The sequence below is a fragment of the Gouania willdenowi genome, chromosome 5 (genome assembly GCF_900634775.1).
Source record: "Gouania willdenowi chromosome 5, fGouWil2.1, whole genome shotgun sequence".
Classification (NCBI taxonomy): Eukaryota; Metazoa; Chordata; class Actinopteri; order Blenniiformes; family Gobiesocidae; genus Gouania; species Gouania willdenowi.
Genome location: NC_041048.1, coordinates 20407335 through 20435305, shown reverse-complemented (window position 1 = coordinate 20435305; position 27971 = coordinate 20407335). Strand labels below are relative to the sequence as shown.

Genomic DNA, 27971 nt, shown 5'->3' with positions numbered 1-27971 from the left:
AAGCTGGTGAAAGTTAAAAGGTGTCTGGGCTTCTACAAGTAAAATGTAGCTGAAGAAGGTTTGTCTCTACATTTATCATAATTCTATGTGATATGGGTGGGAGGGGAATAAAAGGGGTGGGGTTGATTGATGTAGGCTGTACAGTAGGCTAGTGCCATAGGCATGGGTGTGTGGAAATGTGGGTGGAGTTTACTGGTGATGACTGGCAAAGTTAATGTGCCATCAGTTATTGAGCCATTGCAATGTTTTAAGATAAGTCATATTTGGCTATTTTTTCAAGAACCTTTTTGTTTTACTAATTCCTACGGGATATTTAGTCACTTGGTCTATTGTTGGATTACTTTATTCTGGCACTTACTTTCTGTGACTGGTTTAGGCCTACTTTTAATTAGCCTAATTATGCATTGGCATGTTTTCATGTTCAAGTCTTCAATAAATATTATCAGAGTAATTTACAGTTTACACTTGTTATTTATATAAAATGTATTTTGTTTCTAATTTACAAATGTAGACTACTTGCATGAATAGGACAATGTTACATTTTTAGAGGGTCACTTGCTTTAGGCTGATATGTAATTGTAGGCCTCATTGTGAGGCTATTGTGGTGAAAATGTAATTTATTTTTGATGTGTAGGCCTTTATGAATGATTTCAAACAGCATATCCATGTTCTGAGTCAGTGTTTGGTCTTTCAGGCTGAAAGTGTAATTCAACCCTCTAAAGACTCACTTAAATAAATTTGACCCCTTGACCAATTTCACCCTGGCATCCCTGGTCACAAGTCATTAAAAAAAGAATGGAAATGAATTGAAATTGTATTTTTATTTTAAAAGTTTACACACAAACTGAGAATGTCTGTCCGCACAGCATGGACAGCACAGCAAAGCCACAATTAGAAATAATATTAGGAAATACTCAACAGGGTGTTACAGAACTTTATGAGGAGTTTCATTTCATATATTTGTGATGCTGGTCTTGGAGGATTTTTGCTGAAGACTTGGCGTCATAGAAGAGTTCGTTGATTTCCTCCACCTGCTCTCGCTCCACCGCCTCTTTTCCCTGAACGCGACCTAGCAGGCTGCCTGGTGTTAACAGCTGCACAGCATATCTGAGAGGAAAGAGAAAGGAGTCAAGTTCTTAAATCCACGAACACAAATTTATTTGATGTCATGTCAAATATTATAAATCCTCTGCAACGTCTGCTGTATTTCTTTTCATTAAAAAAAAAAAAAAAACACTTTTTTGACCCTTTAAAAAAATTTTTCAGAATTGAAATCAATTCATTTATTTTTTGTTAGAAAACTAAAAATAACCAATTTTAATGCAGAAGGTTTCATACAAATTCTTTACAATACTATTAAAAATAGATGATCACAAAGTTATTGCTTTTATATTGCCTTGAACCATTGTTCATGTGATGCTTATCTTCTGTTGGTTCAAAAATGATTTGAAGCTGCACAAATTTGGCCACGAGCAAAAGATTTGGACCTTTATTTCTTTCAGTAATGTTGATGCTGGTAATTTTTCATTTTCAAACAAACACTTAACATTAAAGCAGGATCATGTGCAAGGATTACAAAGTAATCCAAAATTAAGCAGAGGTTTCGTGCATGTCTGTACCTGAGGGTGGTCTTTGTGCCAATCTCTGCCAGGTGGGACAGAGCCTCCTCACTGATGCTGATCCCTTCAGTTTGAGCGCGGAGCTTGATGATCTAGAAAATGAGGCCTTGTTAATATGATGTGTGCAACTCAATCAAACACTGACCAGCTGAATCTGTCAGTCCTGTAGTTGAGCGTACCTGCTTCATCTCTTGCGGCGTGTACATCATGGTGCGGATTATCATCACCCTGTCCAGCAAATCCCGAGGAATCCCGTGTGGTGAGCTGATGTCTTCTGTGCCCCTGAAAAACAGCAAAGTAAATAAGTTCACATGTGCACGTTAAAGAGCGACACCCTCTCATTTCCTGCTTTACCTGATCAGACAGTTGCCTCTGTTGGAAGCAAACACCACGATGGGGGCGATGCTGCTCTCCAGCGCTCTGTGGAGGTAAGTGAAACATTCGATGTCCAGCATGTGCACCTCGTCCACAAAGAGAACACCAGGAACCAGCTCAGCCACACCCTGGTCAATGTACCGGTTCACTACTTTGTTTATTTCAGCACGCAGCTTATCTGAAGAGATGAAACAACCCTCCGTCACAGACCAGAATGGACAGCCTGTGGTGTGAGGATTCAGTTCACATTACCTGTGATTTCCGTCTTTTTAGGCTTCATCAGCTGCCCCATCATAGACAGAATGTCCTGTCCTCCCTAGGAGAACACACATACACACAAAGAATGTCCATGTTACTTTGCTACATGTATTTAACTATGATTTGCCATTTTCATCCGCCACAAAACAACGTGACAAAAACAAAACTATGACAACCTACTGTGTGTCATTTTAATATAGACACTCTTGTATTAGTGTGTTACCAAAAACAACACACTAAAATTTAATACCGAGTGCTTTACTACCTTGATTCCCAAAGTAACGTACGCAAATTTTCATTGGAGTACATGGATTTTTTTTTTTTTTTTTTTTAAACAGCGTGATAGCATTGGAAACTAAAATATAAATTAACCAGTAGTCAGGAGCCTCCATGCATTGCCACAAATTATATATTAGTCTCTGTAAGTCAACCCCGGTGGTGACAAACATGAAAACAAAATATAGAACAAGACTTTGCGTAGGCCAAATAAATAAACAAATTGAGTGATAATTCTGAATAAGAAGTTCTTTTTTTTTTTTTTAATCATACACTAAATTTTACCGATTCTGTTGAGGAATAGAGACAAATTTCACTGTAGGGCTACATTGTATATGACATTATTATGTTTTTAGGTATGCAGGTGTAGGAGGTACATGGCTTCAGGATCAAAGTCTGAAGGGGTACGGGACTGTGAAAGGTTTGGGAACCAATGCTTTACTAGAATCAATCAAATGATATAGAAAAATATAAATTCCTTTGATGATGAAAGCAATTACACTGTCCCAACAACTTCAAAAAATATATATACAGTACACATTGTTAACACAAACATGCATTTTCATATATCAAATACAAACTCTGAGAGGATATACATTGTTAATCATTGTGTATATTTGGCAGTCGTGTACCTGCGGTCGAGCATTTGCTATATCCAGGTCATGCAGCGTCACATCTTGCACAATCTCCTTCTTTTTGTGCACGTCTCCTTTAGGCAGCGGCACGTACTCCTCCGCCTCAAGGTCAAACTCTGTGGCAAAGGTATCACAGCGACCCTGCCTCTGTGAAACAGACCAACAGAAAATGTAGTGATTAAAGAACAACTCGGTGCTTTCTGACAGGACTGAGCAGCTGCCAGAGCTCCAGCAGAGCGGAGCGGTAAAGACAGCAGGTGGAGAGGAAGCCCAGCAGGTGGATGATTGAACCTCGTGCCAGTTCATCACCGAGAGGCGACGGCGCAGCTGACGGATGAAGAAGTCCAAGAAGGCGAGTCATGAGTCTGCTTTCAACAGCAACAAATGTATCAGCGAGCGCTCGTGCTCTGCCCTCTGAATTACGCTGGCCCACCTGAGCTGATTAAAGGAACCATCATCGCTGCCTGTCAACACGGGGCACAAGCCCTGCTGTTGGAAAAGACTCAGATGGAGAGATAGAGGGAGCACGAAGAGATGCAGGAATGAGGGGATTTTCATTCCAGAAAGAGCAGAAGAGAAGAAGTGGAGCTTTCATGCAGAGATGAGAGATGAAAACATGACACCATGAATGACTACAGAGGACAAACACATGCAGCTCTGGAAACAACTGCCATTGTGAGTTGAGGAATTTTACCAACAACCAATAAATTCCTTACATTTCTATTTTGAATCCATTGCATTTTACTTTTTAACAAGTGTGTGAATAAATGTGTTTACCTTGACTGCTCCACTGTTTGCTTCAATATAGATGACGTCTCCCACTTCCACTCGCTCCTTCTGAAGACTCTCATAGATACTGGGGTCGAGCTACAGACACAACAGTTTAGGCTCACACATATTTTAAACTGTTCTTTCTTTAAATATAAGCCTTCCTATAAGATAAAAACAAACCCAAACAATCATTTATGCTCAAAGTGAGTCTGTTAGTGCTGGTGGTAAACTGGTTTAAACGCAAAACCAATGTTTGTTTAACTTTCTCTATGATATGATTTTTTCCATACACAGCAATACTTGTGAGTATGTAGCTTACACCCAACGTTGAGAAAGTGAAGTGGTGAAAAACACAGAATTCATGTTTTAAAATAGAAAAAGCAATATGAACCATCCCCCACCCTCCTCTTTATTTAAAATCTTGCCCTGATAAAACACAGAAATATATCCATTGTATGTTTTGGGTAATAGCACACATTTATATCCTATTTCTCACTGAAAAACAGGGGACTAAATGTCTAGCAAGTGTAGCAAACGGACAAATACGTCCAATTGTTACGGTTTGAATAGTGATCATGTCATCCTGTGACTAAAAATGAATGCAGAGCTTCATCTGAAGAGTGTTTTTAATGTGTTGTGAAAAACAAGAGCTTCAGATTATTATGACTGCATTCAAATCCAGAACAGGCAGAAAGGCACTGGTACAAAGACACGTTTAGCTGTTGGTACTTTAGTTCAAATTCACATGGACATGACGCAGTTCACCCTGAAACGGAATTGGGGAAACTTTGTCTATGAGTGTAAGTTTTTGGACCAAGCCGTTCAAAAAAAGTCAGGTTAGCTTGGATGTTAGCTGATGGTTGGAATTAAGGATATAATTTGATAAATAATATGAAATACTTGTGTGCATTTTATATTTATATATCTCAATGAATATGTTCATTTAAATATTAACTTTATTACAACACTAAAACAGGCTTTTGTGTAGTCTCAATTAGATTATTTTCCAAAATTGTTCAGCCCTAGTAAGATAAGGATTTATTTCACTTAAGAGTACAGTTGTCTCTTAAGTAATATTTGATTGGGCTGCACTAAACGTACAGCCTCACAGAGGTTTGTTAAAACCAGGTATGTGAAAGAGGACAGAACCTGATTGATGCTCTTGGTCTCACCTTCAGCTGCTTTGTGCCTTTGCCGGTTTTCAGGCCAATGACGACGTGGCTGATGGTCTTTCCATAGCCACCCATCGGGTTTTCAGTCTCACAGGGAGTCAACTCAGTCACCTCTCCTTCATATACCTCTTTTGTTTCTTTGATGCGCAGACCTGAATGTGGGCAGCAGGGTTAGGGTCAATTATAATTGTTATCGTGTAATTGATAATTAATTACAATTATTGCATAATCAAAATTTTAAAAAATCGGTTGCTGTTGTAATCACAATTCAATTGTCATTGAGTTTAGATAATTGACTTTGTAATTGCCATGAAAATTCTATAAAAATTCTCAATTGTAATTTAATGGAAAATTGGGGAACCATGTTAAGGCTCTAACATACTCGGGCGGATTGTCCGCACTCCTCCGACCTCATATACTAGAGCGGACTTGGAGCGGAACATCACATAGTGGTTTCTTGGTAAATTCCCTTAAAATCCTACATTTCCCAGAATTCTTTCCCCACAATCCTTTGCGCGGCGTTTACATTTTCAATCATGGCGTCCTTCACTGACGACGAGGAGGAGCTGCTCTTGTTGCTTGCTTTACAAAAGAGAAATTCTTACTAATTCTACTTTGGGACCTCTTCAACCAGTCTCTCATCAAAGCTCATCTTTATATCTCCTGTTCTGTTTCTGTTTCTCCACACGGGTTAAATACAGGTCAGTGTAAGCAGAATACAACACTGACTGCTCATAAACGCTACAGTCACGGTGCAGAAACAAAGGATTATTAAAAAGGATTCAACTTTATGAAACTAACACAGCACATACAGCTAAACTACTTCTCAGCATCTACAATTTAAATCACACTCACCAATGGCTCGTCTGAAATTCTCCATCAGAACTTCTGTTTTTTTAATCTCAGCTGAATAAACTTCACTGCCCACCATGGGGCAGAAAGGCACCTTGTTTCCCAGCTCCTGTGCTACAGCCAGAGCGAGGGCGGTCTGAAGGTAAAAAATTACAAATTAAAAATGTAAATATTACCAGTAGTAGCCACAATCAGTTATCACTGTGTCATGAGAACAAAGCACTGGGTTGATACCTTCCCAGTTCCAGGTGGGCCTGCCAGTAAAATTGCTCTTCCTGCCATCTTTTTGGATCGGATCAGCTCAACAATAATGCCACAAGCCTGAAAATACAGAAATGCATTAATTTTTAAAGAAAAAAATTGTACAGAAATAGTCTCAATACAAAATATTAGACATTTTGATAAACAAACATCTTGATGACAGCTCAGCATGGTAAATCAGCCCATTTTCAATGTGTATCCGATTATTAAAGTCTTATTTGATTACGAACCGATTATTTATTCAGATTCTCAATTATTATTGCTAATTATTGATCTTCCATTAACCATTAGTCAGCCTGTTCATGACACAACTTGTCTTTTAAGTAACACCTCACAGCCCGTTCAATATTGTATAGTAGTGTAATGGAAATATCCAAATAAGCAGGATTCACGTGGTTTGCGTTAAAATTTGAAATATGTAAATAATGGATCTTTGGAAATGTAGGAATCGATTCATTATCATCAATAATAAATTATGATTTATCGATTAGCCATTTTTTTAAAAATTATCCCTAATGACAGCAGTGACACATTGTTCTCAAATGCTTTGAATGTGGCTTTTGTTCAAGTACAGTGAAAATATTTAGTCTCAAATAATACAGAGTTACATTTATGAGCAGATTTTTCTAAATTTACATTTTCATGCACTTCCTTCTCTTGGACAACAGATCTGAACCTGCAAATACATGGACAATTACTAAAATGAGAAAATACAGAAATATAACCCATCCATTTTCCAACTCGCATGCTCCTTTTTAGGGTCGCAGGGGGAAACATGATAAATAAATATATATAAATAAATTCATCTGACTTGCATATTGCCTTTAAACTAGTCTCATAAAACCTGTTGAAGTTATGTGAAATAATAATAATAATAATAATAATAATAAATGGAGCACTTCCTTGAGTAATAACTACGTCAGTTTGTTAAACATGTCGATCTCCACAAGCGTGCATTTAAATGTTTTTTTTTTTTTAAATCACCTCTCATTCTGACAAGTAAAGGCTGCTAATAATATTAATTATAGTAATATAATAGAAAGACTAAACTATTAATATAGTGTTTCAGTTGAACTTTCTTTGTAATTTTGGTTGAGTATTCCTTAAAGGTAAACTGGATGTGCTGATCAATTGCAGATTCAACTTGTTAAAAAAAGTATTATTGAAAGCCAATATTCTCATATAAAGTTTAATATTACCAGTATTGTGTACTTGGGTCCAGTGAAAGTAGTGTAAATTGCCTCCTTTCTATATAAGAAGGATTTGGCATTTCTTCTTGATAATCTAAATGTATCAGCCACATTTCTGATTATGAATAACATTTATTATTTTTCTTTCTTTTTTTTTTTTTTTAAAAAGCTCAGACAAATGTATGTCAACTCAAAAACTAAATAAATTGTTATTTTTACTGCAAACCAAACGACCTAAAAACTGCCATCACTAATAATGAAATAACTTTTTTTAATTTACTTATTTTTTCCAAGTTGAATGTTGAAATATAAGGTAAATTTGAAGTCACAAAGTTCTAATTCCTTAGAATGTTATGGTTTAATTTATTCAGACAACTGTTTCTGAGGAAATACACTTTGATCACTTGACATGTTTCGATCAAAGTGGATTTCCGTAGTAACAGTTGTCTGAATAAATTAAACCATAACATACTATTCAAAAAGACAAACATGGTTATGATTAAGTTATATTGTTATAATGTTTGCGACCCTGTAACTTTGTATAGTTTTGATTTGAATTCATAGAATTGTTGGCCCTGACAACCGGATGAAACAGCGACACCACCGTGCTAACGGTGTTAGCAGTGATAGCATTCAGCTGACTGCTAAATTAAGCCACCTTTGTGGGAAATAAAACCAGTTTTTAATTGAGTACAAGTATAAAATGTGGTCGCAGTGTGGTAGAGGTAGACTTACCTCTCTAGCAGCCTCCTGGCCCACCAGGCCACATGCACTCTGCTTAGCGTAACCGGCCTCATCTAGCCCGAGTCCTTTAACATGACTGTGAGAGGCGATCCGTTGGGTTTTGGTAGTGCTTTTTACCTCCTCAATTTTCATAGCTGTGCTATTCCGTGACACTGTACTACTTAAAACATATACGAGACGCAATACAAGACAAATAAGAGCGGTTCTCGTGCCCCAGTCTGTTGCTCCACGCGCAGCAATCGGCGCCGAAACTCAAAACACAGGGAAATTGGTTTCCATGCGGGTTACTAGGGGAAAGACCCGGAAGTGATACCAAAGGTAACGCCTCTCTGCGCTGTTTTGAAAATCTATTGGATAGTGTAAATATTTTCTTAACTCCCATTGGCCAATTATGTGTCAATTTATGTGCCACTCGCCAAAAAACAAAACGACGAAGAATAATTTTGTGTGGCTGTGTTCGTAATTGCACTCTGTGATTTCGCACTTAACTCTGAGTTTGTTTTTTTATTACGTAATAATTAGTTTGTAGTGCGTCCCGTGCGGTTTACAGAGATATATATATAAACTTTGTTTTCACATTTGTTTTAGTTAAGTGTCGAAGGTTCCGCTTCAGCTCATGTTCACCTGGGGAAGACATTATTGAAACCACGCTCCGCAGCTCTGTCAACTTTGTCAGTTAAGTTGAGCTATTGTGTTTTGTAGTTTATCATAAAAAAAAAAAAAGTATTTAAATCAGATCTTTGTTAATTTCTGTATTGTTTGTTGACGGACTGAGTTAGGTCCAGCTCCAGGTGTGGACCTTTACACCGGGTGTTAATCTTTGATCAGATTGATCAGAAAAATGTCGGAATCTGCCGACGGCCGCACTAACACGTTAAACTTTAACGTCGGGGTCCTCGGACATGTGGACAGCGGTAAGACGTCTCTGGCCCGGGCTCTGAGCAGCACCGCCTCCACGGCTGCCTTCGACAAGAACCCGCAGTCCAGAGAGAGGGGGATCACTCTGGATCTGGGCTTCTCTTCCTTCACCGTGGACCTGCCGGATCACCTCCGGGACTGTGGGGGCAAGCTACAATATGACAGCCTGCAATTCACCCTGGTGGACTGTCCGGGACACGCATCACTGATCAGGACCATCATTGGAGGTAAACAGTAAGAACAACTTCCATGTGATTGTGTTATTTGATTTCATTTAAAAATCACTCTATTGGCCTGAAATATCGGCAGATATCGATTTTTTAAAAGAAATTTAGCCGATGGCCGATATCTAAAGCCGATATTTGAGCCTGATATACTTTTTTTATATGGCACATTGATTATGAAAGACAATTGATACACTCATGACATAATTGTTGGGGTCCTTCCGTCAGTCAAGCGTTGGCTGCAGCTGCCCACACGGTTGCCTGATCAAATATCCTTATCCTATTATGTCCTCAATAGGATAAGACTATTATATTATATCCTTATCCTATTATATCAGCCTTTCATTTGTAAGCCTATTGGCTTCTACCTCTCCATTGCACATGCTGTTATTATTATAACTTTTTTGTTGTTGTACTGTATATTCATTCATCCAAATAAATGGTTTTTATGTTCTTTATTTTTTCCTATAATGGCTACTCTAAAGCGCTAAAAGCGCTTTTTTTCAGCGAAGTTGCGGGACAGTTGCGGGCTTTTGGAAAAATTGCAATGCCGCACTGATTTCGCTGAGTTTGCTTGATTTTTGCGTTAATAGTTGCGATTGCAACATCGCGAAATCCTGGAGGGACTGATATTAGTAAAATGTGACATCACAATATAATCTACCAGTGCTTTTCCTCTCACTGATACTAGGGATGTCCCGATACAACGTTTTTATTTCCGATATGATACCGATATTGCAGCCTTGCGTATTGGCTGCTACCGATATTGCTCCGATATCAGCATGAATCATACATACTTTTGTTACTTTTTTTTTCTTTAATAAAAAATAATAATGACTTATTTTGTAGTGTAGATTGTTAGAAAAAGCTTGATCAAGTGATGTTTCTCAAACAGAGAACAGTAGGTATGAGAAAAACTGACCCATTTATTATTAACCAATTGGTTACATACATTTTAACCTTCATCATAATATCTACAGTATTCTACAACAGAATAAAATAGATAAAAAATGAATTTAAAATAAAAAAAAATGGGAAATTTGAATCCGATATTCATTTTCAGGCTGATATCATACCGATATTGATATTGGATCTGGACACCCCTAACTAATACAGATGTAAAATTATCTGTGTGGGGAGCAAATCTCCCGTTGTGGACGTAGCATTTAGAGTATTTTTGGAACTCAACAAAAGCTTCACCACATTTATTCAGAGTAAAATCTAGAGCAACTCTGAGAGAAATATCATCCGTGTCAATATAGTCTCTCAAATCAGAAATACGGGCATTAAAATCACCACAGATAAATATAGAATCAACCTCAAGCCTATACAGTAATTAAGTGTAGAAAATTAAAGTATAGAAAGTTTGACTTTAATAAAATGTCAAAAATATCTAATGAACCATCTACTGCAACTGTGGTTTGCCCTCAAAAAGCCTCACTACTAGTAAATCATTTTCGTTTATATTCTGTTTTATTTTTGTGTGTGTCTTATGACTGTGTGAGACATTTGTTACAATTATTGTGATGATGCTATCCAGCAGGGGGTGCTCAGGTATATAAATGTTGTGATATTTAGATTTATCCAGAGGTATAAAGAGTACTGATATATCTTACTCAAGTAGGAGTACTGTTACTTGATCGAAATAGTACTCAAGTACAAGTAAGTAGCACATAAAATACTCAAGTAAAAGTAAAAAGTAGCTCAATTAAATAGTGCTCAAAGTAAAAGTTAGTATAGTTACTTTCACCCCCCATGTTTATTTTTGGTAATAAATTTTCCCACGGTTCCCTTGCATACAGTAAAGATCTCATGTATAAACTTTAAAAGGAAGAGACCAAATCTTGCTCAATTGGAACTTAATTTATTTCCCACAAAGGCATCTGTGTAAAATAAAAGGTTTGTCAAAATGTACAATTCTTATAAAAAAATAAAATAACCAATGAATTCAATTCAAAATAAATAAAAAGAATTCTCAGGCTCTAAGTATCGCTACATTTATGAAGTGAGAAAATAACCAGCATTCAATGCTGTTTTGGCACGCTGCATTACGTTTAATCTGGCTGGTTGGCTATGATGTGATGCATTTGATTGTCGTCTGGTCATTTTTTATTTTATTTTTTGTAGTTTCACCATGTCTGTTGATCATTTCAAAACAAAAAATATATAATTTAATTTACTCGGTATAATGGTTGGGTGTAGAAATGTAACAGATTACTTTACTTCTTTTAAAACATACATAAGTGCAATTAAAATGACTGATTTAGAAATATACTCAAAAAAGTACAAGTACCCATAAAAGCAACTCAATTACAGTAACGTGAGTACTTGTAATCTGTTACTTTTACCTCTGGATTTACACAATGTTCATCATTTTGTTTGAATGATGTGATTTAAGTGGAGAAAGAGTGTTAAATTAAAGGCTTTATTATTCAAATCAGGTGAGACATGGAATTTGTAAGAAGTGTGTGTGTGGGGGGGGGGATATTTAATGATCAAACCAGGTCATTGTACAAACACTAGATTTCTTTACAAACCTCGGTTGTCGTGGTTTTGACAAACTAACGCAGTAAATCCGACCTGGTGGCACATGCTGTGGATTAGGGAGAAAGAAAACTGAGTGCGTATCAAACTTCCTTTTCTGTCCCAAGTGGGGAGAGCACAGGAAAGAGAGGGAGCCAAATAGAAGGAGCTAGAAGAGGGGAGCACAGGAAAAAGAGTCTGCCAAAGACAGGAACAGAAATGAGCGAAAGGAATGACAACCAAGTGAGCCCTGGTGGCTCTGGTTTCAACCCTCTAGCATTTTGCTCTCATCTGAATTCTCTCCTCACGCTGCTAATATACTTTTTTTGGGGAGTTTATCATCTGCATTCAGTCCTGTTTGCGTTACTATTATCAGTTCACAGTTCTGCTTCCTGCTTGTTTAGCTGTTGTTATTCCTCTCCAGGTGCCCAGATTATTGACCTGATGATGTTGGTGGTGGACGTGGTGAAAGGGGTGCAGACTCAGACTGCAGAGTGTTTGCTGATTGGAGAACTCACCTGCCCTCGCATGGTGGTCGTCCTGAACAAGGTTGACCTGCTGCCACCAAACAAAAGACAAAGTGCCATTGAGAAGATGACGAAGAGGCTCCACAAAACACTGGAGAACACGAGGTCTGCCCTGAATATTGCCTGTAATATTTAATAGGACGACGTGTGAACGAGTGCTTCTAAGTTTGTGCCTCTCTTCACGGCTTTCTGTCACTTCCACTTTTTTTCAAGTTTTAGTGTTGAGTTGGAGTTAATCAGCACTTCATTATGAAAGTATGAAGTCATTCCAGTGGGACTGTTTTCTGGGGTTCAGGTTTAAGGATTGTCCGGTGATTGCTGTGGCAGCAAAGCCTGGAGGCCCCGAGGCTCCTGGCACAGAGGAGCCACAGGGAGTGCCACAGCTAATAGAGGTAAAGTACACAGACACACTACGCGTAAATGAAAGCGTACCCTGCGCCTGCACGTCTGCATGTCTGATCTACATTTCCCATAGACTTAGACTGGGTACACGGGCACAATGCACAAGTCACGTCTGCAAACACACATGCAGACGTGACGTGTTAACACGTCTGCAGATGCTTTAATGTGCACACATATTAAAGCGTATGCACACCTACCCCACACCTGGATGTGCACCTAACAAACATAAATTCTGTCACACGTAGACGCAGGTGTGGCGTGAGTGATGCTATAGCGATCAGGTGACCTTCACTATGTAGCACCGTCTACGTGACAGGTAAACACTTAGAAAAAATTGTTAAGCGTCCAGGCGAGCAGGTGTGCACACGCGTGTGAGTGTTGAGTCTATAACTGACCATCATTTAGTCCGGTTACAGTCTGTGTCACGGCACCCGTCCATAGAGTGGTAGTGACTGTAGTCAGATCGTTGCTGTGATTGGACAGGATACAACACTCAACACTCACACACACTTACTGACTTGTATACTGTATATGTAAAGCTACATACACTAAATGTGTTCCCTGCATTCTGAGGCTAAAACTCCAGAAAACAGGCGAGTTTGGAAAAATAAACCTCAAATACTATGTTGTTAAGGTTCCCTGAACAAATGGAGAAGGGTGAAAAATAGCATGATACTGGACCTTTAAATATGTGTGTGATGAATGATTGAATATAATTACTTAGTAAGGGTTCTCTCTGGGATAGTCTCTGTATACTGTAAGATAGAGCAGCTGAAATATCTCCATTTGTGTCTTTAATGGATTATTGACAGGGAAATGTTATTTCAAATTAGGCCTGGGCAATATATATATCGAGATTCAAGATGTATTGAGTTTTCAATTTTGGCGATATTTAAAATTACAATATCACCTATATTGATATATTCCTATACTGTAGCTTAATTTACAGTATATTTAAATACTTGTTTCAGGATTCACTGCTTTCGCTACTTCTCAGAACAGCATGAAAATCACAGTTAAGTGGATTTCTGAGTGCATTCTAACCCAGACTTTCCCCTAAACAAGCCACACTACAGAACTCACTCACACATACTGTCTCATATAGGATCAGCAAATATAACTCAGGTTTTTCTTTCTGATAAGACTTTATTGAGTTAAAAATATCAAAATTTATATCATATTATTTTGAGAAAAAATATCGAAATGAGAATTTTGAGCCATATTGCCCATATCACCCAGCCCTAATTCAAATGAATTCAAAATGTAACCTTATATGAATCCTTAAAGCTGAGGTGTTTTGCGCTTTCCATGATTATAAGGACACACAGCGAGTTAAGCACTAAGCAGCAGTCAGGCTGTCAGAAGCTATGGTTGAAGTGGAAAAGGTGTTTCGTGTGGGTGAAGTTTTGGTTATTTCATTTGTGTGATAGTTTTTGTTTTTGTCATGCAGCTGTTGAAGAAGCAGACTTACCTCCCTCAAAGAGACCCGGCTGGAGACCTTCTGATGGCAGTGGATCATTGCTTCTCCATCCGCGGGCAGGGAACAGTCATGACGGGCACCATTCTGCAGGGATCGCTGAGCCTCAACGACACCGTGGAAATACCAGCACTAAAGGTACAATTCACCAACTGTGCATGTGATATTCTATCGTGGTGCCAATGTGTTCAAGGAAGTTTTGAACTTAGTCTGGGGTCGACTTAGTGTTGGGTGTGGATGAGGAGACACAGGGTGTGAGGGCCACAAACAGGAGATAAAGTAATTCACAGCAGATGCAAACTTTAAGTCCAGGCTCAGGAGCTGTTGTTGTAGTTATCTCAGTGACCTCTAGGTGGCAGCATGTTTCCTCTGTTTGTCTGGCTGGTGAGGAGGATTTTATCAGCTGATGGACATCAAGGAAAAATAAAACAACAAATCAACCAAACTCAGGTTGACTAAGTGTTTTAATAAATGAAAATAAAAAACATTTTTTTTTTTTACTTTAATGAGCAGATTTTAAAATTCCGACTTGGACATTAGAAATAAAAAAAAAACAAAACAAAATCAGAAACAGGTAATGATGCTGCAGTAATCATTTGCCTAATTCTTAATGAAAACAAAACAAATGCATCTTAGTTAGGGGAAAAAGTGTCTCAAAGGATAAAATTTTTTTTTAGAAATTATACTTTTTAAATATAATTAATTATCAATAATTTGATTAATGAGGGGTAAATATAGGAAAGTTGTGTGGTAGGACAATCATGTACACATTTTTAATTGTACAAATTCAGTACCCTGCTGCATAAATCAATCCTTTTCAAAATAAAAGCATGTTATTTTGCTTTTTTTGTGCCCTGACAAATGCCCACAACTCACTGAAAACTGCTCCACGATGCACTTTGGAGTCCCAACCCGCCAGTTGAGAACCTCTGTATTGTTTGAGGATTTGGGACTTTCAATAGTTTTGTAAGATTGCAAAAGATTTTTATCTAAGATTAAATCTATGAATCCTCTTTTATGGAGACGGTGATATTCACGCTTTGAGTTGTAGCATTTCAGCCTTCATATCAGATCTAAACTGTGCTGGACCGCTCTCACTCAGGATGATATGCTTTTCATTGACATTTCTGATGCAGATTTTGTTAATAAATCTTTATCTGCTAATTGGCGATTATAAGAAGGAATCCCTTTCATCGACCTCACCTGAGAAGTTTGCAGTATTTTTGCTAAACTGATGCCAAAACTCTTCATTTTGTTAAAGTTGGTTGGATGTTTTTGTTTCAGGTCACCAAGAAGATAAAGTCTGTGCAGATGTTTCGAAAGCCGGTGGTCGGAGCCATGCAGGGGGACCGTGTTGGTGTGTGCGTGACACAGTTTGACCCCAAGCTGCTGGAGCGCGGCGTGGTGTGCACTCCAGGCTCCCTACGCACACTCTTTGCTGCCATCATTTCTGTGAGGAAGATCGGCTACTTTAAGGGGTCCCTCGCCACTAGAGCCAAGTTCCACATCACAGTGGGTCACGAGACCGTGATGGCAAGGGTGACCTACTTCGGTCTGCCACCTGTGGGTCCTTCAGAGGGCCCATCGGATACCAAGCCTACACCAACAGAGCCGTGCTCACTGGATGCACCCTTCACCTTTGATCAGGAGTACTTCTACCAGGATGAGTACGCTGCGAGGCAAGGAGAGGACACGTTAAGACCTGACCCACAGCAATGGGCATTATTGGAGTTTGAGCGACCAGTCACATGTCCTTTACACTGTCTGGTAATCGGCTCCAAGCTCGACACAGATATCCATGCCAACGCGTGTCGTTTGGCCTTCCAAGGTCGTTTGCTTCATGGTTTGGAGGATAAAAGCTACGCTGAGACTGCCCTGCCTCAACTTCGCATCTACAAAACCAAACAGAAGGAAGGACAGGTGGAGAGGGTGAGTTCACACTTGCTTTAACTGTGCTTCAATGCACATACTCGGCTTTGGGACCCATCATCATTCCTTGATAACAAGATAACAAAATTACAATAATCAGTTAAATGAATGCACTTAGATAATACATTTAAATTACTATCACAATTCATTAAAACTGTGTAATCAGATCTTGTAGATTTTCTCTTTTTGATTTTACATAGAGGCATGCATCAAAATGTGATGTTGGTTCGAGTTACAGACTGGCATGAATTGTCAGTGTGGCAGTGGTGTTTTAGCTTTTTGCACTTTAAAAATGAAAAGTCAAAGTTTAAAGTCCAATACATTTTAAATGAATAATAATATTAAATAAATACATGAATAATTAAAATAGTATATATATTTTTTGCCTTTTTCCCTTTATAAAATATCATATCCCATCAATTTTGTGAACACATCATCTCCCACCCCTACTAATAACCATTAAATAAGTTAAATGCTGTAAATAATTGTATTTTTTGTTTTGTTTTAGAAACAAAACAAACTCAAATCCTACCAAATCTCATGAGATTGAGCACATTTTGCTTTATAATTAATGAATTTGGATTAGACTGAATATAGTATATTGTTTGTTTGTCTTTGTACACTAATTAAAAAAACAAACAAACTTAAACTCTGACACAAATCCTGGTTGTAAAGGTTTAAGCAATTCATTTTATTATATAAAACGAAAAAATGTAGAGAGCTCTTAATATTCACTGAAATAAATCAATGAAAAAAATCAAAGTAAAAACTGAACAGCACTGTGCAGTAGTGAGAATAATAGTTGGTGGGACATTGTTACACTGTAGGGATGTGTATTGCCTGGCATCTGGCGATACGATTTGTATCCCGACACGTAGGTCATACAATACAGTATATCCCAATATTAAAGTTTAAGGCCATTATAACGTTTTTGTTTTTAATATATGACTTAAGAAACAACTGATCTGTAAATGTGTACACCTTCATCAGAACATGATGTATGAAATATATTTTATTGGCATATTTTACACTCAAAACATTGGCTTTAACATGTCCTGTGCAAACAACTTAAAATAAAAAAATAACATACAATCTGCCTGTGGTTTTTAAACCAACTTTGACTTTAGTGCAACATAACTGAGGTATATGCCTAGAACAACAAATAAATGCAGAAAGTTAGTACTTTTTTTTTTTTTAGATTTTATTGAAAAAACACAAGCTGGTCAACATGCCCAGGTTTCAGCACAGTTCTTTGTGTAGTTACAATGTCTCCTGCAGTGGAAAAGACTTTCCTGGTTAAATAAAGGTAAAATAAATAAATACATTAAAAAAAATAAAGAAAAATTTTGATATGGATGCATTTTGAATCGATCTGAGGATCGCGCAAAGTAATATCGCGATATATTGCCGAATCGATTTCTTTCAACACCCCTACAACACAGCGTGGTGACTTTAGGTCGAGAGAGACAACTGTATAAATAAACTTGTTTACTCGGCTATCGGTAAAAAAACGGCTGATACCGATTATTATAAAAATACCAAATTTCATCCATTACCTGTTTAATGGAGAACCAGCTGATAATCACTGCTTTAACTGGTTTCAAAGCTGCAGCATTGCCATGGCCATTTGACCTTGTGATTACCTTGTACGTTCTTCTTCAGGTTTTGGTTCTTTGGATGTTTCTCATTGCTGGTAGCACTGGAGCGTACCTTTCAGACAGAGCCCCTATTGTGTATGCATAAACACACACATACTCACAAACAAGCATGCATGTGCAGCCCTGGGTGAGCAGCGTGTGAGACATGGATGGGTACGCATGCCTTAGCATGTGCTGCGACAGAGGTGTGTGTGGGCGGCTGTCTGACGCCACGAGTCCTGTCTGGCTGTCAGAGGCTGGCGCTGTTTGGACACACCTGAGTGGCACAGGAATACCCACATCATAGCTGCAGGTCGGCCTTAATCTGCACTCTTTGTAGTTTTTGTTTCCCACGAGGTGCGAAGATCTTTTGTGGGATTGAGTGTTTTCTGTAAACCCACAGATCACATGTGTAATCCACTGTGTTTCAGTGGTTTCTCAAATTTACACAATTTGTAGAAAGGTTAGAGCAGTGTTTCTCAAACGGGGGTACGCGATGGCACTAAAGGGGGTACTTGAGAGAGAGCGAGAGGAAAATTAACAAATGAAAGCATTGAAAATATGATTATTTTTAGTTAAAAATGATAATCACACTGAGTATTACCAACAACTCACAAAATGACAACAAAATCACACAAAATAAGAGAGAAATATACTAAATAATAAAAAAAACAGACAAACAACAACAAAATGGCACAAAAAACACACACACTAAGAGAGAAAGATACTTACCATTACCAACACACAAAATGACAGTCACACAAAATGAGAGAAAAATACACAAGATCACTCCAAAATACAGGAAAATAACAGAAAACATACAAAATGACATAAGAAACAACTAAAAACACACACACCGAGAGAGAATAATACCAAGCCAAAAAAGCTTGAGAACCACTGGGTTAAAGGATACGACAGCCATTCAAACCAAATGAGCCGTGCAATGTTGTACCAAGTTTTGTTGTGACTTCCTACCTGCGCCTCTTAGATGTTTTTAGTCTGGTTTCCATCTTTCTCATTACCTAAACCTGACGTCAGAATCACTATCTTAAAAATGCCCCTTGCATTCTTAGCTCTTGTAAAGTGTTGGCTCACGCCATGCCGTGTATCGTAGTTACATCTGTCTGCGAGGATCTTCATGTCGGGGTCACATTCAGGTCGAGGGTCAACTTTGTGAACTAGCTTCCTGCTTCAGCACCTCAGGATGTCGACACGTCGAGGTCAGACGATGGTCATGTGACATTGTCATTCGTCAGTCTCTTCCCCAGACTGTTGCTGTTAAGTTTTATGTTTAAAGCTTTTTTTTTTTGTCCCGTACTGTAAAAGAACACATTACTGGCATTGTTGAGTTATGACAAGCCCATCCAGTCACTATCCATACTGCCTGTCAGACGTGTAGAGCCGATGGTTTTTCTAAACGCATCAGTCACGCTTGAGGGAAGCTCGGGTCAAATGTTCAGCAATGAATGGAAGTTTGAAAGAAGATTGAGAAAGAGCTTGTGGCTGAGATGGAGACAAAGTGCTGCTCTCCTCCTGTTTTCAAATCGGCGAAGGCTTAGATGGTCTCAGTGATAGACGATAAGCAGGAATTACTAACAAATGCAAAGGCATAGCGCAAGACATCCAGGCGAGGAGTTTCAAAGAGCGTGGCCGAAGCTGAACAGTAGGATTGATGGTGGCACAGGATAGTCGATCAGCTCCTCTCCCCTAAATGATCACGATGGCAGTAAGAAAAAGAACGTGGCCTTTTAACAGAGATTTCATTGTGTTCGACAATAAGGATGCTACTCATGAGGCAATTTTTCACCCTTCTGTCCTCAGGTGACTGATGATTATACTGTAATCGGCCGCAGCTTGTTCAAGAAGGAGACCAACCTGCAGCTGTTTGTGGGGTTGAAGGTCAAGCTATCGACCGGTGAGATCGGCGTGATCGAGGGCGGCTTCGGGCAGAGCGGGAAGTTCAAGATTCGTATTCCAGGTAAGAAGTTGTTTTTCTTTCTAATTCGGGCTGGGACAACGCGTTGACGCAATCAATGACGTTGACGCAATCAATGACGTTGACGCAAAAAATACGTCGACGCAAAATATGTGTGCCGATGCGTCGTCCGACCAAAACAAAGATGGCGACACTGGAGAATAACTAACCTGAGTGGCCCCTCCGAGTTTAAAGAAAAATGTGAGTGGCCGAGTATTACTTGTTGTTACTAAGTTGTTGTTATTTTCATGTGAATGAAGAATTAAACGATGCACTTTTTTCAGTAAGCTTGGCCTATGTGTTTTCAACATCAATCTTAAATTTTGTTGGTTGAGGAAGGACACCATGACAGACACTGCCTTTTTTTTTATTTTTTATTGAATGCTACCTCTGACTCTGAATGCATTATTTTGTACTTTTATATTCTTACTTGAACTTTATTTTGGAATTTTGAGTTGAAGAGCAATAAACATATATTGCATTGTTAAGTAATTCATGTTTTTTAACATGTATAAACTACTTTTAGTAATGGGGAGATAATCCATAATGGAATAAAATTGAATGGAACTGGAAAAATTAATTGTTAGATTAATCGATGCATCGAAAAAATTATCGCTAGATTAGTCATTTTAAAATATAATCGTTTTATTTCAGCCCTAATTCTAATGTTTGAACTGAGCGAAACAAATGAGGCAATTTCCAAATGGAGCTATTTATCCTAGGGTGACCAACAGGGACAGTACATTAACCAAAGAAGATGACAGATTTTCAAAAGAAACTACTTTCATATGCTAATGAAAAAAGGTCACATAAATTACATTTCTTATTTCTTCCTTTTGGATGAAATGTATTATTGCAACAACTGAACCAAATTTAAAGTGGCCAAACTGACCATCAGTAAAAAAAAAAGAAAAAAAAAGCAACATTTCAAGTTACCATAAATGTGTTGTGAATAATCAACGACATGTTGAAGGAGAAAGCATGAGAGGAAGCGAACAAGTAATATTGCCAAAGCCATCAAGTTTTTTAACTGGTCTATATTCCAAGCGCTACTATGGCAACTGCTGTGATGGACAGCTCACAGTCCACAGAGATCACGTTTTTAAGCGACATGCGCCGTTGCTTTCAGGGTCTTTTCTGTCAGCAGCATCAATCCATTTCTTAATGAACTGGACAAACGGGACTGAGGTTGTGAAAAACTTGGACAAATCAATGGTTTGGGGGAACACGGGACGTAACTCTGAAAAACTGGGACTGACCCGGGTAAATTGGGATGTCTGGTCACCCTAATTTATCCTGAAACATAAACCTGTTGGTATTGGCTCTCCATGCGTCCTCAACTAAACTCTGCTGCACTTCGACTCAAGTATGAACACAGTGGAAACCACACATAACTGCAAACAATGAGAGGTGGTGACATTTTTTGATATTGCCATTTTAAAAATGCTGGTTTCTTGCTGGAGTATTTACCGCATCTGTTAAATACAATGACTCAGTTTTGAATTTTTCCTCCTAACAGTATAACATGTTCTCATAGCTTTGCATGTAACACAGTTCGTTCCCAACATCCATTTGAAAAGCTTTATTTTTGGACACAAAGAAAACTCTATTTTTACATTTGGTCCAGATACAGCACTTTGTTTTGTTAGACATGAAAAAAAAGTCTCCTTCCTAATCAATACACATCCAGAAGGCTGCCTGTCTATGATTTTGGGGGCTATGCAGACAGTTTTTCAGGATGTGGTAGCAGCGGTAGGCCTTACATCCCGGACCACATTCCCGGGATTCCTCCGGGGATCGGCTGTGTTCCGGTGGAAGTCTGATCAATGTTTATTTTACCTTCTGTTGCTCAAAACCCACGAATCCACACCGGGAGGGAAGAGAAAACAAAAACATGTTGTAAGAGAACCTCTTCAACATCCTCCTCTTTACTGCCTCCCTTCTGCAAACTCAACAGGCTCTGAAACACGAGCACACGTATGTTCATGCATGAGCATTAGCTGGCCTGAAAGGACAATATCTCAACAGGTAAAGGTAGATTTTCATGGTGTTTTCTTTACCGATGCTTTCCATCATGTTGTGATGTGGGTGATTTATCATTTTTCAAAACAAAATCTATTTTTACATCTCACAGACTGCCATGCATCTAAAACAATAACACTACATGGACTAAAGCAGGGGTTCTCAAAATTTTGTGACTATTCTTGAAAACTCGTGGAAAGAATGTAAAATGTGCAATCACATATTTTAGAACAGTTATGATTAAGTAATAATAATGATCAATAATAAAGTCAAAAAGATATATATTTTTTTATCTGTCATGATGTCACACTTTAAGGATAAATGACAGTTTGACCAACAGTCATGCATCTTAAATCCATACGATTTAATATGAGTTTGTTCTTCTGCAGCTCCTACTCTTCTTTGAAGGCTTTGTATGAGATGTTGGAGTGCTTTTGAAGGAAACTGTGTCCGTTCGGTTTGAGGAGCAGTGTTTCCCAGCTACTGAGCTATCAACCATTTGGTTTTGTCTACAATGAAAGAATAAAGTTTAAATGAAAAATATGTGTATCTAATTTCTGGGTGTTTGAGCTAAAAAAATAAAAAATAAATCCTACCTCTGATTTAATCTTCATCATTAATCCTGCACTTGATGTGACACACCTCAAATGGGCTGGATGCTTTACATACACACATTCTGACTGTGATGAGTGTGACGCAAGCACATATTGAACTAGGGCTGAAAGATTAATTGCATTTGCGATATCGCAATATCATAAAACGTGATTTTCTAATCGCATAGGCTGCAAATTTTTTTTGTTTTTCTTGTCTTGTCTTGTACTGTTCTGTTAAGTTCAGAGAATGTTTAAGAAGTGCAGTCCACATGTTTACATGTTTCATGAAACGTGAAGTTAGTTAGATATGTTGAAGAGGTAAAGCCACAGATTTGTTTGCTTTATTGTTGTAATCTGTGCTTTAAAATTTATATTTTATATTTATTTAAAGTTTAAATACATCTGAAATGGTTTATTATGAAACAGATTTATTGCTTATGTTCATTGAAAAATACATGACAAGAGGCACTTGAAAAAATAATCGTATATTAAATCGCAATATTGGGGAAAAAAATTGCAATTAGAATGTTTTCCAAAATCGTTCAACCCTACATCAAACACACACACATGCTCACAGACGCACACTTGCGTGCACCGAGAGCGGGTTGAAGCAGCGCCATACACTCTCTGGTCTGCGGAAAACTATGGTCTAAAAGTGGTCTGTGGCACTAAAAAGGTTGAGGAACACTGCTTTAGAGGATCCATGGGTTCAGGCACTGATATTGGACAAGAAGGCCTGCCTCGCAACCTCCTTTCCAGTTTTTCCCAAAGGTGCTGGATAGAGTCCAGGTCAGGGATAATTAAACAAACAAAATGAACAAAGGCTTTTAATAAACTGTCCCTACAAAGTTGAAAGCATAACATTGTCCAAAAAGCTTTAACATTGTGCTTAACTGGATATAAGGGGCCCAAACCCTACCTTTAAAAACAAAGTGTGGGCAGATGCCTTTTTCCATATAGTGCATGTTGAGTGTTATTTAAGAAACCTGAAAAGTGTCATAAAAATATAGTCAACAGTTTCTCTTTCTTCTTGAGTTCTATAAGAAATCGAGAAGAAAGAAGAAGAAAAACCTTGAACGCTGCAACATGTACAGCAGACTAATCACATAAATGTGAAAATCTATCAAATGTTTCAAATACAAAACAAGCTAACATAATAATATGACTGTCATGAATTTGCTTGGAATTATGGGAAAGTTTTATTCCATTTCCTCTTTCCTAGCTTCATTTTGACTAGATGTAAATGATGATCACTGTAATCTTTGTATAATGTGTGTGTGACAGTAATGTAGTTTCAGTTTCAGAGTTGTGCAGCATCTGAAGCTAGGCTTCCTAGGGCAGCATTAATAAAATCACAGTGACTTGGCAGTTTTTAATAATGACTCTTGGCACTTTCCACACGGCTATCATTTTGCTTGCTTTATTATTTGGTTTTGAATGAGAAAATGCTACAGGAGCTGTGGAACAGACCACACCCTCCTTATTACTAAACTATTGAATTCATATACGCAAACCTAAAACTAAATTGAGGCTTTTCATATTATTCTGTAGGCCTTTCATACATACATGCATTCACTTTTATTCTTATCAGTGATATTCCTTGTGCAGTTTAAACCTTATTTGTCATGAATAGATGCTCAGACAAATACAAAAGAATCCTGGCTGACTTCTGACCCAAGATTATAAAACCGCCTTCATCGTCAGGTCCACATACCCAAGTTATTTTTGAGTTGAACGTGTTTTGTGGTGGCAAACACACTTTTTCAGCTGATCATAGATAAGACAGAGAAAATATCTGGCCTCTCTGCAACCATAACAACCGTCACAGTGGCGTAATGATAAGAAGAATGCTGGCGCCAATGTACGTGAGATCACACTCGATGGGTGTAAACCAATGAAAGCCACAACATGTACAATTGTCCTGATCCAGAGGCAAAGTCAGACAAGAAGGCTGGTACAAAAAAAATCGGACTTGTGATTTTATTTTTACACAAAACTAAAGACAACAAATTTGTGTCACTTAGATTGAGGAATGACATTGAGTGTGAGTACTTCAGGGACTACTTGCCAGGATAAGTGTATTAACTGCAGGGGTTTCTTTTGTTTTTGCATGTAAATACTTTAAAACGGGTGTCAAACTCATGTTAGTTCAAGTGCCAAATATGGATAAGTTTGATCTCAAGAGGGCCACAGAGGTAGATAATCGAACAATTTCGACATTACACCTACAATATCTGAGCAATAGGTAACAGTTAGTGACTATAGTTCTTTAATTTGGGGAATTTTAGTCAAATAATTTGAGAATTGAGCAGGATTTTGGAAAAATTAGGTTTATTTCAACAATTTAAGATTAAAAATGACTTCCATTGTATTATACAAGCATGGGGAAACTGCCAACCGCTGCAAATATTGTAGAGTTTCATTGAAACTCCACTTGAATAATTGTAAAGTTCTACTTCCAAATAAAACTGTTAAAATGTTCTCATTTTTTAAAGTGTATTATGTTGCATGGATGCCAATGTTTATGTTTGGATATGATAGGGATTTAAAATTAATTTCAATAAATAATTCCCATGAAATAAAGGGCCGGATTTGGCCCCCGGGCCTTGAGTTTGACATGTGCTTTAAAATGAAATGCAAATATCACTAAATACTGCACATGATGGTTCATAATGAAATCATTGCGGAGAACTGCAGAGCCTCCTCCACGACCTGAGTATTTATGACGAAGACAGGCAGCTTAACTGAAAGATTTATTTAAAGGGGACATATCATGCTAAATCTACTTTTTTAGCCCTTAAATGCATTTTGTTGTCTTCTTAGAGTGTTTAGAAGTACAGAAAAGTGGGGTGTCTCATGTCGGCGCGGGGGTGATTGGGGGTGGTCTCCGTGGGTGGGGGGGGCTCTGCTGGCGACATTGATGTGGGGTTGCGGTGCCTGGCTGGGGGAGCATGGGTTCGCCTACCTATCGGTCCGTGGCTGGCGGGGTGGCCCTGCTTGGGTGGTTGGTGGCGTCCTCTCTGGGCCGGCTGGCGGCGGGGGTTATCTCCTGGACTGCTGGGGGATGTGGCTGGTGCCTGGCTCCGCCTGGGGGGGGGGGGGGGGGGGGGGGGGGGGGGGTCCCGCCGTGCTCCGTATGGCCGCCGCGGTTCGGGGGGGTGCCGCGGGGGGTCTCCGGTTGTGCTGCTCGGCGCGTCTCTGGGGCCCGCGGTGCCGTGTGCCCGTCTGCGCCGTCTGCCCTCTCCGGTGGCCAGCCGTGCGGACGGGCCGGGCTCCTACCAGACAGGCCTCCTACATGGACACTTCACATCACTCACTCCCAGCTGGTCTGGCTCACCCACTTGTTGCACCACACTCACATACCCAACCCTTGGGGGGCTGGATGGTGGGGCTGGGGGTGGAGGGGGCCGCCGCCTGCGCTACTAAGTAGTGGCGCGGGGGCGGCACTCCCACCTCTGGCTGCCCTACTAATCCCTCCAATTTTAATTACACAGTCCATGGGGGGGGGGGGGGCGCAGAAAAAAATAAAAAGTTTCTGCGCCGCTACATAATCGTATCTCTTCTATCAAACTACAAAAATGGCCGAACAGGGTGGAGTTGAACCGAGTGTCACCTCTGCAACCTGGAGAGGGGGCGGGGTATGAAGTGTCTCATTTGCGTTTAAAGAGACCGCACCAAAACAAGTTGCTCTCAGAAGCACATCAGAAAAGGGGTAGAAAAGGGGCCTGTGGAGCTATAATAATGAGGAATTCAGACCCAAGCATTGCAGTTCCGCTTTATATAGACCACAACTGTATGATTTATATGTAAAAAAGGAAGGACTTAAATGCATGAAATGTCTCCTTTAAAATGACTATTTACCAGTGTGAATGAGAGGCAATTTAGAAGCTGCATATGCAACAAGTACCTTAAATGCACTCTTGTGGAGGTCGACATGTTTGACGAACTGTGACATATTGATTACTCAAGGAAGTGCACCGTTCATGTAACTCCAACTGGTTTTATGTGGTTATGTAGACTTACCAGTTTTAAGGTATCTTCCTTGTTCAGCAGGAAGGCATGCATGGATCTGTAGTTACATGCATGACATGTTGCATCTAAATGCTTTGGCCACCAACATTTTTAAAGTCCCATTTCCCGTTTTCTGATAAATGCCAACGCCCAAATCTGTCCACCGTAATCACTGCCCCGATAAAGACTGATTCTGGAGCCCTCTTGGAATAAAGGCTTTTTACAGTCCCTCTGTGTGCCTCAGATCTTCTCAAAACTGTCCACCATAATGTTCCTATTCTTCTTAAGAATAACGTGTTACTGTCCAAGGAAGTGGCTGACTCAAACTAACTAAGCCCTAAAAGGTGAGATTGAAATGACGTCTCTCCATAGACTTTCTATGACAGCGGAAATGCAAAGAGCACATCTCATGCGCAAGAACATGATTTGTGAATTCTGGTTAACTGAAATCTACAAAATATTGACATTTCACTTTTAAAGGGATGTTATGTGTTCCACCATGTTCCAACAGTTTTGCAATTCAGCTTTAGACTGATTATCTAAAGTGTGTTCATGTGATGGGTTGCTTATGGTTTTAATTCATCACTGTTTGTATCTTCTTCAGATGGTCTTAGCCAAGAAACCAAGCAGCTGTTGTCCTCCAAGAAAAAGGCCAAGTCTGGAGCCAAGGGTGTTGCCGGGACCGAAGATGAGCCTAGAGCTGAAGCTCAGGCTGTTAGCATCCATCTACATTTCAAACGATACGTGTTTGATCCCCATAAAAAGATGGTTCAGTCGTGACCTTTGCAGGGCGACCTGAGACTGAAGCTTTGTTAAAGCACAGGCAGTAGAATGAGCGCAGCTTCAGAGGTTTAGTGCAGCTGAGGTAAAGCAGCAAGTCCATCAAAGCTATGTTAGCGCTCATTGCCGTCTTTCCCTTTGATGGAGACAGTCTACATGAATGCTGGGATTGTGGAACGCTGAGCGCATGTGAAACGGTGATTGTTTTATCTTCCCGTAAGGAGTTGGACTTAATCCTGTTTGCTCCATCACAAGGATGAAAGCGGCTCGAAGCTTTCTGCTGCGTTTGATTTTTCTTCTTTTCTCAAAAATCTGTTATTTTGTTTTTCTTTACTACTTTGATAAAGTCTGAGTCAATTATTCTCTGGGTGTTCCTTAATTCAGCGCAGCCTTTTAGCTTTACAGGAATCTCACACTTTCCTCTAATCTCAGCTCTTGCTTTACACAGACAGGAGTCTTACCAGAATTGTGGAAAACTCTAAACTTTAAAGTCGATCACTGTGATTACAGTTTGTTGTATTTCTCAGAACAACAATTAAAGCTGGTTTAATCTCACAACTGCTGTGTTGAGTGGTGATTCATCTGTTATCGTCGGTGGAGATTTTTACAGTGAAAGAGGTGAAGTGACCCATTTCAGGTTCAATGTTCCTTATCATTGGTTTGCACGCTTAAATAGTCCTTTTTTTGTGTGTTTTCATTTCAACACTCGTGCATTGCATTAAAAAAACAAAACATGCATTTTACTTAAATTGTTTCCTGGTAGCCATTAGAACAATACCAGGATATAATTTTAGTATAAT

The 27971-nt window shown here is 39.0% G+C and overlaps 2 protein-coding genes across 2 annotated transcripts; one reads left to right on the top strand and one right to left on the bottom strand.

The window, feature by feature from the left end:
• Positions 1 to 802: 802 nt before the first annotated feature.
• ruvbl1 (RuvB-like AAA ATPase 1) lies at positions 803 to 9026 on the bottom strand. The gene is made up of 11 exons (XM_028446770.1): positions 8145 to 9026; positions 6193 to 6279; positions 5962 to 6094; positions 5107 to 5258; positions 3941 to 4030; positions 3161 to 3310; positions 2247 to 2310; positions 1974 to 2172; positions 1799 to 1901; positions 1620 to 1711; positions 803 to 1107 (listed from the first exon to the last, which is right to left on the bottom strand). Exons 1-11 carry the CDS (start codon positions 8283 to 8285, stop codon positions 948 to 950), a joined length of 1371 nt encoding a protein of 456 aa, XP_028302571.1. The 5' UTR covers positions 8286 to 9026; the 3' UTR covers positions 803 to 947.
• On the top strand, positions 8995 to 27726 carry eefsec (eukaryotic elongation factor, selenocysteine-tRNA-specific). The gene is made up of 7 exons (XM_028446769.1): positions 8995 to 9298; positions 12243 to 12450; positions 12641 to 12737; positions 14198 to 14362; positions 15509 to 16153; positions 19612 to 19768; positions 26996 to 27726. Exons 1-7 carry the CDS (start codon positions 8995 to 8997, stop codon positions 27169 to 27171), a joined length of 1752 nt encoding a protein of 583 aa, XP_028302570.1. The 3' UTR covers positions 27172 to 27726.
• The last annotated feature ends 245 nt before the right edge of the window (positions 27727 to 27971 follow it).

Excerpts from the sequence above, each read along its gene's own strand:
- ruvbl1 (XM_028446770.1), bottom strand. The coding sequence starts at position 8,285 with ATGAAAATTGAGGAGGTAAAAAGCACTACCAAAACCCAACGGATCGCC. Across the intron at positions 6,280-8,144 it reads GCCAGGAGGCTGCTAGAGAG|GCTTGTGGCATTATTGTTGA; the intron begins GTAAGTCTACCT and ends CTGTATTTTCAG. Across the intron at positions 2,173-2,246 it reads TAAAAAGACGGAAATCACAG|ATAAGCTGCGTGCTGAAATA; the intron begins GTAATGTGAACT and ends TCATCTCTTCAG.
- eefsec (XM_028446769.1), top strand. The coding sequence starts at position 8,995 with ATGTCGGAATCTGCCGACGGCCGCACTAACACGTTAAACTTTAACGTC. Across the intron at positions 9,299-12,242 it reads GATCAGGACCATCATTGGAG|GTGCCCAGATTATTGACCTG; the intron begins GTAAACAGTAAG and ends ATTCCTCTCCAG. Across the intron at positions 16,154-19,611 it reads AGGAAGGACAGGTGGAGAGG|GTGACTGATGATTATACTGT; the intron begins GTGAGTTCACAC and ends TTCTGTCCTCAG.